This window comes from Danio rerio, chromosome 5 (genome assembly GCF_049306965.1).
Source record: "Danio rerio strain Tuebingen ecotype United States chromosome 5, GRCz12tu, whole genome shotgun sequence".
NCBI lineage: Eukaryota > Metazoa > Chordata > Actinopteri > Cypriniformes > Danionidae > Danio > Danio rerio.
The window spans coordinates 74,252,501-74,266,322 of NC_133180.1; the positions used below are offsets into that span (position 1 = coordinate 74,252,501).

Here is a 13,822-nt window from a genome sequence, read left to right on the forward strand (position 1 = left end):
TGTCATAGCGACATGGGTTGTCAAGTAGCCTCTAATTTACCCAGCGGTGTGCATGTCATCTTTTTGGGTGCTTCACACCTGTGGTTCAGTTCATTTGGTCCTAAACACATTGGTTCATTTGGACTAAAAGCACAATTTTTAATGTCATGTCCACACCTGCACTGGTGTTTTTATTAAGTTTTTCCCTCTTTTGTTTTTAAAAAATGCTTGTCCACACTGTGATGCATGTTATCGTTTGTGCACTGTTCAAATTTAGCTTTAGATTTTTAATCTTCATACCTGTGGAATAATGCCTTGCTGTCCTGGATCCTGTTTTCCCATCATTGTGTAAGATTTCCCTGCTCCCGTCTGTCCATAAGCGAAGATACACACATTATAACCCTCAAAAGCATGAAGCAGCATCTCCTCGCCGATGTCCTGATAAACCTTCCTCTGAGATGCAAAGGATGGGTCTTCTTCCTGAAAAACAGTGTGTTTTCAACTGTGTTGAGATGAATAGTCTTTAGACTTTGGCCTTTATATCTATTATACAAGGATATGGAGTCCATTATGGTTTGACTTTTTATCACAGTGAATATTTCGATAAATCTGCTTTAAATCGCTGTACAAAAAACAAAACTAGTGATACTGACAAGTTTATATAATTAACCGAGGTGTAGCTATTCTCATCCACAAATCGATTCCCTTTTCTGTCTCTGAGGTTATTTCGGATCCTAATGGGCATTTTATTATTCTGGAGGACAAATAAACGGAGCTTGCTTGGTTTTGGCTAATGGATATGGACCTAATTACAGGGCTCGAAATTAACTTTTTTACTTGGTAGCACCAGAAAAACTTTAGGAGCACCCACCAAAAATAAATGAGCACCCCTGCAAATTGTTTTTTAATGGATTTATTGTATTTTAAAACAACATTAATAGGACTGACAAAAACCAGAAACAACTATCTAACTTATGCTGCGAAGACATTGATATTTGTGTGCAATAATTCCAAAATGAATGTCTAATAATTAGGCCATAGAATATTAATGATGATAAAAAATGACAATAATAGTAACAATGAATTCCATTTCTCATTATGATACTGCCTTGAATGTGCATGAATGTAGGTTATCTGCTATAAAAAGTCTGTTCCTTTATGAAAAATAATTGAATAGTTTGCATCAAACAAAAATGAAGCATTGCAGTAAGAAATATTGATTTTGTACTGCTGTTTTATATGCATGTCAATTGAATAAATAATATTTCTGCAACAAAACAAACAAAAGATTATAATAAATCTTTGCAGCTTTCATCATTTAATTGAATGCAGTCATCAGTAAATAAATATAAAAATAATATACACCTCAAAAAAGAATAGACAAAAGAAAGTAAGTAAAGTCTCACTTCTATCACTCTTTAAAAGTTTTGGTTTCAGTTTGTGTCAATTTAAAGGTTCAGTCTGAGATGATCTTCATTTTTCTGTGTTAGTGGAAAAGCAGGCGAGTCAGTCGACCCAATTTATGAGCAGGCAGAGCAGGATTCTTGCGCTAACCATCGGCGCAATACCGGTCTTTGTTATGAGCCGCAGTTACAGTGTAAACTTAGTAAAGGCGAGCTTCTTTGGCGATGATATGTACAGTATTAGATTTGACTTTTAGCGGACGCTGAACACGCAGTCAATGCAACGCATGGAGATTCGGGCGCCTTCTCCAAGAAGCGCGTACTCGATTGATCACAGCTGGCGGATCATTATTCACCACGTGACGTGTCATGATCGCTTTCATCTGCGCCTCAACTTTAGGTGGGGTTTATAAACCTGTGCGCTTTAAGTTTTTACTCTTCAGCCGTTTGCATTTCCCGTGGTCATAAAAGCTCCTTCCCTGTCATCTGACAGCGCAATACCTTGAGTGAATGACAGCTAATATGAACCAATATAGAGGCAGGGAAGAGCGATTCAGCACGTTTTTACAAAAAAAATCAAAACAGGTCGCACTACAACCATTATCTGCAGTCGCACTAATGCGCCCAAATATATTATGAGGTCGCATAGATAAATTTTCGGGCGCATATGCGACCAAAGTGGTCGCAATTTCGAGCCCTGTAATTAGGATGATGATGCATTTTTCAAAAAAATTTAGTTTTCCCTCCCTGATTTACATTCAAACCAACTAATTCCAGGTGGAGATTTTAATTGTTGTTTAGACCCTCTTCTAGACCGCTCATCGTCCAGACACACAGTCTAAATCTAGTAGGATCATTCAGCTTTCTATGCAGCAATATGCTGTTTCTGATGTTTGGCGCTTTTTAAATCCGAATACAAAAAAATTCTCGTTCTTTTCTCCTGTCCATCACTCTTTTTCCTGTATAAATTATTTTTTTTGGTTGATAATAATTTGCTTCCATTGATTAGTTCATGTGTTTGTAATACTATTGTAATTTCAGATCATGCCGCTGTTACATTTGATCTGGCTCTTCCAGGCTTTTTAATGTCTAGGCCACCTTGGCGTTTTAACTCCTTACTACTAAATCCTGAGTTTATAGCAGTTATTAATGATCGTATTGATCTATTTATCTCTACAAATCTCTCTCCAGAAGTTTCACTAAAGACTACTTGGGAGGCATGCAAGGCTTACTTAAGGGGAGAAATTATCTCATAAGCAGCATACAAGAAAAAAGTAATGAAGTTTTTATAATTGAAGCATTTCCGACATGAAATATTCAGAGACTTACCGAGCTGTGTGACCAATATGAATAGTCAAAGGTGAAGTTCTTGGGTGATTCCTTGGGCTGTTTGGGATTAGTAATACCTATAAAACATATACATAATTAAATACACTAATTTAGCATTGGTAATGGTCATGTAATAAAATTATTTATGTAAAACAATTATATTTTTATTGTTTTTAAAGTAAAATTAAAAGTCTTAAGTCTTAAAACAATCAGAATAATTTGATTATTTATAAGATGAACTATATAAACTCATTAAATATGAATGTTAATTGTGACAAGTGCTTTACAAATGAAAAAAACCTTATTGCTTCACAAACACTGATTGTGTCATTCATTTATTTGTGCAATACTTGTTTACCCCATTTATTGGATGTTTTGCATCCATATGAAATGTGTCTATGGATACATCATAAATTATGCAGACTCTCGTCCAAGTCTTGTCAACTCAGTGCTGTCTAGCCATCATAATGATCTTGGAAAGACTCCAGCTCTGCAAACACTACTCTTCCCTGTCAGACACACTACTGTCAGTAGCTTTAGAATGACCTTTGACACCATATCCCCACCAGGCCCTCTCCACAACAAAAACTCATAGAAAACTGAAATGTCACACCACACAAAACATCTTATACAAAACGTACATTTTTAAAGTACACTTATTGTTACAGTGTCACTGATAACAAGCAGTGACTTTATTGGGTAAACTATTATAGTGATAAACAGACAACTATTACAGAAAATAAAGAGTTTGTGCATGTTTTATGGCTTTTTTAATTTCTTGACTTCTAAAAGATATTTATAAGGTCTTAATAAAAAAAAAAGACTCAATCTAAAGGGACATAAAATGTAAATACGTTTCTAAATGTAAAGGTCTAACAACAAACTCTTGAACAGCCTTGTAATGTTGGGAAAATGTTGTGATGCAACTGTTAATACCATGGTTTGAAACATTGCTGCTCTGATTTATGACTGCCTGATGGCTTTAATTACTACAATGATGCAAAAGTGAGAAAGATTACCACATTAAGAAGAGCAAACAAAAACAATTAAAGTTTATAACATTATTAGAATCTTGGCCTTGGTCACCTGTGGACATTTCAGCAAAGACAATACCCAAAACACACAGGAAAAGTGGTGAGGAAATGGCAAGAATAATAATATTTTGCAGTGGCCCAGCCAGAGTCCTGACTTAAATCCAATTGAGAATTTGTAGAGAAAGCTAAAGATAAGGATTATTACTAGTAGACCCTCCAACCTGAGAGAGGTGCAGCTTATTGCTAAAATGAATGTGCAAAAATACCAGCGGAGACATGCAAAAAGCTACCCAGCAATTATAGCAATCACTTGGTTGTTGAAATAGCCAATAAAGGCTTTTCTATTAATTATTGAGAAGGGTATGAATGACTTTGGACAAGACACTTCAAATCTAAATAAAAGCTAAGACATATTTAATATTATTTTCCCCACAATGATGCCTCTTGCATATCGTCTTAGCTTTTAGGAAAAGCCTGTGCCATTTCTGGTCAAAAAGAATAAAATATGTGTGTACATATACAACTAATATATATAATTATCATTATTACTAAAGAACAATCAATCTTGTCTTGGAATAATTTAGAAAAATAGAGACTTCAATTATTTGGGAAAAAAAAACCTTGGAAACAGCACAGTTCCGATAAGTATCTTTCTCTTTAAAACTGAGTCCGATGTACACTAATATTAGAATGTGTAAAAGTGAAACTCGTGAGCAGAGTCATTAAAAGGAAGCCAGAGGGTGGAGAAGGGCCCCGCAGAATAAAGCACTGCTGGGTAACAATAGAGCACTGCTGCCTTGAGCTCAAACAGCCCTGTGTTTGTGTTGGAGGGGGGTCAAACCAAACAGACTGCCAGCCCCGCAGATTCTTTAGATAGAGAGAAAGAGACAGAGAGAGAGACTCTACATGACTCAGAGAAACTATGCTATATACTCAGAGAGGATGACATGGCAGCCAAACCAAACCAGCAGCATAATAAAACACTTCTTTCTGGTTCTTGAATCTGATTGGCTGAATGCCCAACAATATTCTAGAAGTATCAGCACTGTTAAAGCATCTTCACATGTATATCGTATTTTGGTGGAAAAATAAACTACAGTATTATTAGTTTTATAGTATTGTATGTCTTTTGTCTCATTTATTGTATCCTTTATTGGATGATGAAAATAGATCCTGTATTTGACTGAAATGCCAGGCCAATGAAAAAGCTTAGTGTTCTGTTTAAATCAAAGCCCAATCTTTCAATAAAGTATATAAATACATCAATAAAACACAACGAGAAAGAGGCAGAGGAATACAGAAGAGTAAGGCGAATACAGCTGCAGGTTGGAGTGGAGACGCTGTAAGAGGAAGACGGGAATGTGAGGTCTGGCAGTCAGTAGTGCAAACAGCAGGATTTTACAGTGGTTTAGAGATGTGGTTTGGGAGGCGTGTTTCCAAACTCTCAGAATTTCCCCCTCTTTCAACGTGTGGGTGGAGACGGAGGTATTTTTGGACATTACCATGGAAAAGTTCATGGAGACAAACTAGCAAAAGTGTGGAGTGAGATTTAACACGTTACAAACGCTCAAACTCTGCTGGATCTTTTGATCTTTTAGAGCTGAATGCAATGACTAAACTTGATTGCCACGCTCTTGTGTATTTGGTAGACTACACAAATATCTGTGAATTTCATATTTTGTAGTTTGTGTATTTCTTTTTTCATTTTATTTATGCTTTTGAATTGCATTATTGGGATCTTGACCTTTTCTTAAACAACTTTTGATTGTGAAAAACGCGACTTTTATTAAATGTTTAATAGTTTGAATATTATATATTGTCAGAACTTGGTGTTGTGGTACCTTTTCTGTTATTTAAATTCAGCTAATTTAATTCCGTATAAATTATTTCATATACAGTATATTGTTTTAAACAACTAAAATATCAATAATAACCACTTTGTTAAATTGCAGAGTTTTCAAGATCCCATAATGCATATGCATTATTACATGGATATACTGTTATTATAGTGTATTGTATAATGCATAAGCGTAAAACAGTAACTTTCTTAATAATCAATGTCTTAAGTAGTGTTTGTGGAGTATAACAATATTCACTTCAGTTGTGAATTATTAAACAAAGACAATATATTGCAAAAAAAAATTTATATGTATACATTTCAAAATAAAAGTCAATGGGTTTATAATGTTTATAATTAAACAAATGCTTTTTTCCATTTCTTTTTTACTGTTATCTTGGTTACAAAACACAGAGTACCTGCATTTCTGGAAGGAAAGACTAAGAACATTCTTTAACACATTATTCAATTTAAATAATAAATACTGTAGTGCTTGTTTAATAAATATTATAAGTACAATTTATATCAGCTATTTTAAAGCCTTTTAATAGTCTAATATATTATATTGCGTTAAATTACATAATTTAGTTATGTAGTAAATAGGGTTGCACGATTTACCGGTACTATAGTAGTATAGCGACACTATAGCTCTAAAATACTGCACAAATGCTTCCAAATATATTTTAAGGTTGCATAGATAAAATTTTGGCCGCATATAAGACGAAAACAGTCGAGCCCTAGCATCTTTACTAAGTATTATTTCCTCATAATAATAATAATAAAATAAGGAAGTTATCATCAATCGCAATACAAATTACAGTGAACTCCAAACGAAGTCTCCAACACCAGCTGGGTGGGAAAAGCCATTAGAACGACACAGATCACTGCCGATTCATGCCAGAGTACCACGAGAAAAAGTGATGACAGGTAGTAATTTGTGTGTAACTTTTATGGTTTGGCTATGGTTAAAGCAAAGACCATGTTGGTCACGTAGCGAAAACAGTAGGCTACAATTAATTAATTCGTTATGAATTAATTGATATTTAACAACGACCCCCACCCCCTGCCTATGACGACGATGCCATCGTCCATCGCAATGTTTCACATTAGGGCTGATTTATACTTCTGCGTCAAACGCACGCATATGCTACGGCGTTGACGCATAGCCCTACGCCGTCGGCGTCGCTGACGTGCACATCTCAAAAAATGTAATTACATGTCGCAACGACGCATAGCGCAAGCTCTGTGATTGGTCGGCTTGGTAGTGCTGACGAGTCTGGGCGGGACCGAGAGCCGCGCAAATAACGCGACCCTGATGAAGCGTTTGTTTACAATTGTGGAGTCCAATGAAGGAGCTCCCGATGGAAAGTTTTGTTTTGTGTTTACCTCATAGTTAAAGTTGTTGCATGTCCGCCGGTTCCTGCCTCAAAATGAGCGAGTTTGAGCCACTTGTACATCCCGGAAGTGTTCAGGAAAAGCAAAACACCAGCGAAGAAACTCGACACAGAGGAATATTTACACCTCACTGCCAACTAGTGTTTCGGAAGTGCTATTGCAGACCAACGGAGACAGCGAGCAGAAGTATAAATGCACAGCTACGCGCGTTGCATGCACCGTGGGTTACGCCGGTCATTTGGGACAGAAGTATAAACCAGGCTTTAGACATCGTACGATGCCAAATTGGTCACCATTGCCCAACCCTAGTAAATACTATAGTGTGTTTTTAACCATACTCACTCAGACACCTCCAATAGAGATAGAGATGTTGCACAATCAGCTAAAATGTTGTTGGTTTTTATGTATGAGCGATAAATATTGCAAAATGATTGAGGTCATGTCTATGTTTTATGCGATAAGTCCATATATTGATTATTGTGAGAGGCCTAGCTAGCATCAAGTAAGGCAGGTAATACAAACACACTGACTTCAAATTTCCACAGAAGGTGCACTAGTTTTGTGCAAAACAAATGACGTGCAGTTCTTCATATAAAAAAAAAGAGTTTATAAACAAACCAGCAAGCTGATGCATGTTCACTTATACAGGTTTCTTTTTTGATAACTTACAATTCACACACAAAAAAGTCAAGCACCTCTGTGAACTACAGTGATTAAAACGTGTGGAATTTGTGCGTTCACATGAAAGGAATGTTCTTTTAGCAGACGAAGATAAGGCAGAGTTCAAGTTCTCATCTAACTGTATCCAAGCACAACACAGACAAAATAATGAAGGTAATTACAGTATACAGTGCTCAGCATAATCGAGTTCACCCCATTTTGAAAATATTTTGATCCATTTCTCAGTGAATAAAGGCAACGTATTTGGGTGCATTAAAACAAAACAGATTTATTAAACCGATATATTTAATAAAATAAAATTTTAGTCACCAAACATATTTAGAAATTGAAAGATAGCAATTAAAATTTTTCCTTTTTATCTTTTTTTTTGCTTCTCTTGATTTTTTCTTCTTATTTCATATTTGTATTTAATATTTTTCTCTAACATATAGTTTTGGGTGCACTAGTTTTGGAGCGTTATCGTAGGTTATTTTGTTAGATAAGCATCAGATTTGGCTTTAGTACTGACTAATCTAATGTATATGCACAAATATAAGATTGTATGGCTTCCTATTAAAAATATGAAATTAAGAGAGATTTGTGAGGGGCGTATTTATATATGCTGAGAATTGTACCATTTACATGGATACACATTAATAAAATGGGAATGGTTGGTGATATCAACGTCCTGTTTGTGGCACATTGGTATATGTGAGGGGGCAAACTTTTCATGATGGGTGGTGACCATGGTGGCCATTTTGAAGTCGGCAATCTTGGATCCAACTTTTGTTTTTTTCAATAGGAAGAGGGTCATTTGACACATCAAACTCATTGGGAATTTCACAAGAAAAACAATGGAGTGGTTGGTTTTAACTTAGAACTTTATTTATACTTTTATTACGATCTTTACATATATACATTTTTAATTGCTAATAAAATTTCATTTTGCAAATTATTTATAATGTAAAAAATATTGTTAATTCTAATTTCTAATTTAAAATTTCAATTTTGTTTGTCATTTTATCTGTCATACACAGTATGATATGCAGTGAGATGCTTACACAACTGCTTGTGACCTTAAAACAACAAAGAGAATCTAAATTAGGAGAAATAAAAGTTGTGCAATAAAAAAAAATGCAAATATAAACTATAGTTGTAGAAAAAAAAGAAACACTCAATAATATCGTATATTTTCTGAGTATCTTGCAGCCATAGAAGGTATAATATTAAAGACAAGTGTGTTTGTGTGTGTGTGTGTGTGTGTGTGTTTGAACTGAACTCACAGGTGCTCTTGTCCTGCATCTGGATCACACACTTGGCTCCTCTGTTTGTCTCTCGGCTGTTGAAAGGCCGCACTCGCACAGCTACTTTCACTGAGGACGACGCCATGATCACCAACTACTCAACACCTGGAGGACAAGAGGAAAGAAACTCATCATATGGACATAAATAACATCCTTACATTCATGAACAGGGTATTTCTCAGAATGTTATGTACTTTCCACTTATGTTGTTATGTAATGTCAAAGTACTAAAGAATTTAGGTTTCTGGAATGCATACAGAAATTGTGCTTGATACAACAAACATTTCTGCCACATGACTGAGGGGTAAAGATTGGCATGTCCTTACATTACTGTCTGATTATCCGTATTATTCTCCTCTGAAGGCCATTCAAATGTTATGATATATTTTCATTCATTCATTCATTCATTCATTCATATTTCTTTCATATTTCATATTTTCATATTTTCTACGGCTTAGCCCCTTTATTCATCAGGGGTCCCCACAGCGGAATGAACCGCCAACTTATCCAGCATCCTTTAAACACTACAGCCAATTTAGTTTATTCAATTCACCTGTAGTGAATGACTTGAGGAAACCAGAGAACGCGGAGGAAACTCATGCCAACACGGGGAGAACATACAAACTCAAGACAGAACTGCCAACTGACCCAGCCGGGAACCGAACCAGCGACTTTCTTGCTGTGAGGTGACAGTGCAAACCACTGCGCCACCGTGCCACCAGGCGCTGTTGATTTTCACTGTGACAACAACCACTATGTTTTTTTAGGCTGCATGCACTTTCACATTATTCCCCAATTCCTCTGCACTCCATATGCCACTACTTGTTCCCGACCGGATTACAAGGTGTCTTCTGGGTCCGGAAGGGAGTCTGGCCGGCAGCCAAAGAGCCGTGTACACTTGTCAGTTCAAGAGAAATAATCACACACATACACACCTCAAGACATTACAACCTCAACTACAACAAAAACAAGGAACACCCACTGATACTATAAAAGATGATCATTAGCCTTACAACGGATGCAATAAAACACATAAAACAAGCTAACCACTGAAGGAAGCAATGCTTATTCTGCCAATACCACACAAAAACCGGTCACACTTGCTACTGTTATTGTACAACGACATTAGACCAGTAATCAAATTGATGTGAAACCAGTAGGCATGGGCCAGTATAACATTCTTGATATGCTAACCTTGGATAAAATTATCATGGTTTCGTGGTATTGTGATTACAGCTCTAAAAGATCTTCTTTTCAAATGTCTGGGTAAAAAAATTTATAAAAATAAATAAATAAATAAATAAAAACGTTTTTCCCTTTTGAGCAGAATAAATTGTAATTTAAGTAGCATTTAAAATATTTTGAAACAGTTAACATGCCAGGCGAAATGAATACGAGACTTTTATTTTTACAATTTAAAACGGTATCTTGGGATATTTTTTCTGCTGAAGATACTGTTGTCCAAAAAAAAAAAAAAAAAAAAGGAAATAAAAAAAGTCATACACATACCTTAGGAACGGTATTGCAGAAAATTATGACTGTTTTAAAACCTTGAGTTTTCCAAACTGTGGTATACCTTGAAAACGGTTCTCGTCCCATGCCTTGAAACCAGCGAATTAAGGAACTATACCTGAGACCATAACCAATATAGCACATCTAACTGTACAATTAATCAAATGATATTAATCCAACACTCAGGTCAAAACTGAAATATTTAATCCATTTTATTCATTACAGATTATTTCCATGCAGACCGAAAATTAAACAGGAAAATCAAGCAAACATTGCAAACTTGCATTGTTAGCTTCAATTTCCATGTCAATTTTGCAAAAATCATAAGCAATGAAAATGTAAAGACCAAAACATTGTTGACATCAATTCAGTGTTGATTTAATTTAGTTCAATAACAGTAACGCAAGTCATAATTTTGTGAGGCATGACATTTCTAAAAGCTGTTCCACCAATAATTCCCCTGTGCTGCTGCTTTCCAAAACCTTCACCATCTCTGCTCCACTCTGGTGGATTTAGCTGGATACAATCACATGTCAATAAGCAGCTGAAGGCAAATTCCTTTTTAAAAAAATGTGTACAGATACATGGTTTATAACAAGCACTGCTAAATACGTATCAAAATAAGAAGAGTCAATTTTGATTTTAAGGCAAATTTAAGTCATTACAAAATTTGGTATTAAAACTATTACGTTTAGAAATGTGGTAAACAAAAACCTTTCAACTAATAATTCTGACTTTGATTATATATATATATATATATATATATATATATATATATATACAGTATATATATATATATATATATATATATATATATATATATATAAATATATATATATATATATATATATATATTAAAATGCACTTACATTAACATCAAAACAATAAAGAATACAAATAAATTTATTATGGTAAATTACAATTATTATTATTCAAAGTACTTCTATTGTTAATGTATATTGTATATAATGTATATATTATATAATGAATATTGTTAATGTTCCACCAATAATTCTCCTGTGCTGCTGCTTTCCAAAACCTTTACCGCCTCTGCTCCGCTCTGGTAGATTGAGCCGCATACATTAACATATGTCAATAAGCAGCTGAAGGCAAATTCCTTTTTTTCACGAAAAAAAAAAAAAAAAAGTGTACAGATACATGGATTATAACAAGCACTGCTATATACGCATCAAATAAGTGTCAAGTTTTATTCCAAGGGAAATTTAAGTCATAAGAAATTTGAAATTAAAACTTACATTTAGAAATGTAGAAATGTAGATTCATTAATAAAAAAATTCCGTTAATAATTCTGACTTCAAGTTATATATATATCTATATATTATGTTTCAAATGCACCTACATTAACATTAAAACAATAAAGAATACAAATAAACTAATAATAATACCATTTTTATAATAAAAATAAATACATCTACGGTGAATTACAATTATTAGTAAACATACTTCTACTGTTAATGTATCATGCATCCATATATTTTTTAACCAACATTTGTTCTCTCCCGGGAGTAGTGTAAATGAACATGTATGTAAACCATTGTAAACACATTCCAGTGTATTTCAGGCCTCAGCAGCTTGGTATGAGGGGACAGTATGGGCTAGTCAGCAATGCACCCTCAGGGATTGTGTGTGTGTGTGTGTGTGTGTGTGTGTGTGTGCCTTCAGTAGCATGTACAAGTTTGAATACCCATAAACAAAAGCTATTTGTTAATACCATACTCTGAATGAAAAGAAGTTTACGCACACAGCAGGAAACGTGGAGGCAAAGGCTCAAGTAAAATTAGTATGTCAACCATGCAGAGGCTGTACTTTCTGGATCCTGAGCAGCACATTATCAACCCGCAAAAATCTGCATTACAATCAGGTTACAGGAACAGAGCTACACCCTTCAGCTCAGACAACACAAACACACACACACTCTCTGCCAGTGACACAGCCCACATTACGCTCATGCTCGACATTACACACATATTGCTGGCTTATGCAACGGCAGCAGGTGACAGGGTGTCTCTGTCAGCCAAGCAGCACGTCTAAAGTTTCACACTCCTGACTCACACACTCAAATGAGATTACATACTGCAGATTGTACCATGGTACTTTTATTAGTCTGCTTACATGTGTTCAGATCTCCTTCCCTTAGAAGTATCCAATGCTGAAAAGAATATCATTAGCTCTCTTTGTCTCCTTGAAATTTGGGGTAATGGCATATAAAAGGTTAAGGGGGAAAAAATGAAATCAATTTCAGAACAAAATGGTTAATTTTAATTACTTTTTACTAAATACTAATTAATAGTTTCACAAAATTACATGCTAAAAGTTGTACTTGAAACCATTCAAAAGTATGTAAGTACATATTATTAGCTTTACGCCCCATTCACACGGGGCCTCAGCGTCAACGCTTGACTGTAGGCGTGTCTGTGGGGCTGAAGCAATCGTCATAGAAGCATCAGCCAATGAAATTCAGTCAGCATTAATTCACTGTCTAGCCGGTGTATTTGCATACAGCGATCTCATTGGCTGACGCTTCCGTCGGCCTTTGAAAAATTGAGCTGGTCCCAACTTCTGCAGCGAGCAACGCCTCTGAAGCGCCGCCGACGTATCCACAATGCAGTTCAGCAACGCCTGACGTCACCCATTCAAAGTGAATGGGAAGCGTTGACGCTGACGCCTCGTGTGAATAGGGCGTTACACTGGTTACTGCAGACCTAAAACTATAGAATATTTTCTGGTGTTTACCACAGAGAATATTGACATAAGTGATGATAGAATGCATCAAGTGTAAAAAAAAAATCCAATATCTTTAGATAAAGGTTTTTGTTTTTATTTTACATTTATTCATTCATTTATACTGAACACTAGAGGGTGAAAACAATTGCCTCTCTTTCAGTTGGTAAAGCGCTGTCAATAAATATTTTTCCCCCATATCCCATAATGCACAGCGCATCGGCCTACAGCAGCTGGATTAGCCCAAAAGGCACAGTACTTTTTGTTTTAGTACGAATCATATTCTCACTACAAACGAACCGCTCCATGGTTGAAGAGGTGGTCTTGGTCTGCTTTTGGTGCGCACTCGAGTACGAATGCTGCATTCACACCTGCCCAAATGAACCACACCAAGAGGGAAAACAAACTCTAGTGCGATTCAACCAAACTAAATAAGGCAGGTGTGAAAGCACCCTATGTCTGTGGGTGTCCCTGTTTAAAATTAAAGCACACCTTTTCATTGCTTATAATGTCTCATTGTCATGATTTAAAATAACGATGTGACTAGTTTTATTAATTTTTGTCTGTTTAGAAACTTTGCCATGCATGTGAAAGTGATTCGCACCAAGAACAAAAACCGACATTGAA

The 13,822-nt window shown here is 35.5% G+C and overlaps 1 protein-coding gene across 34 annotated transcripts in view; it reads right to left on the reverse strand.

Moving 5' to 3' along the window:
- kif1ca (kinesin family member 1C, a) overlaps positions 1-13,822 on the reverse strand; it is a 51,686-nt gene that overhangs the window by 27,517 nt on the left and 10,347 nt on the right. For all 34 annotated transcript variants that reach the window (XR_012406517.1, XR_012406508.1, XR_012406518.1 and 31 more), the window contains 3 exons: positions 8,921-9,046; positions 2,712-2,788; positions 280-459 (listed from right to left, as the gene is read on the reverse strand). Coding sequence is in view for 11 of the 34 variants with exons in the window: in XM_073951653.1 (XP_073807754.1) it covers positions 280-459; positions 2,712-2,788; positions 8,921-9,026 (363 nt within the window). In the remaining 23 variants the exon portion in view is untranslated. The remainder of the gene's footprint in view (positions 1-279; positions 460-2,711; positions 2,789-8,920; positions 9,047-13,822) is intronic.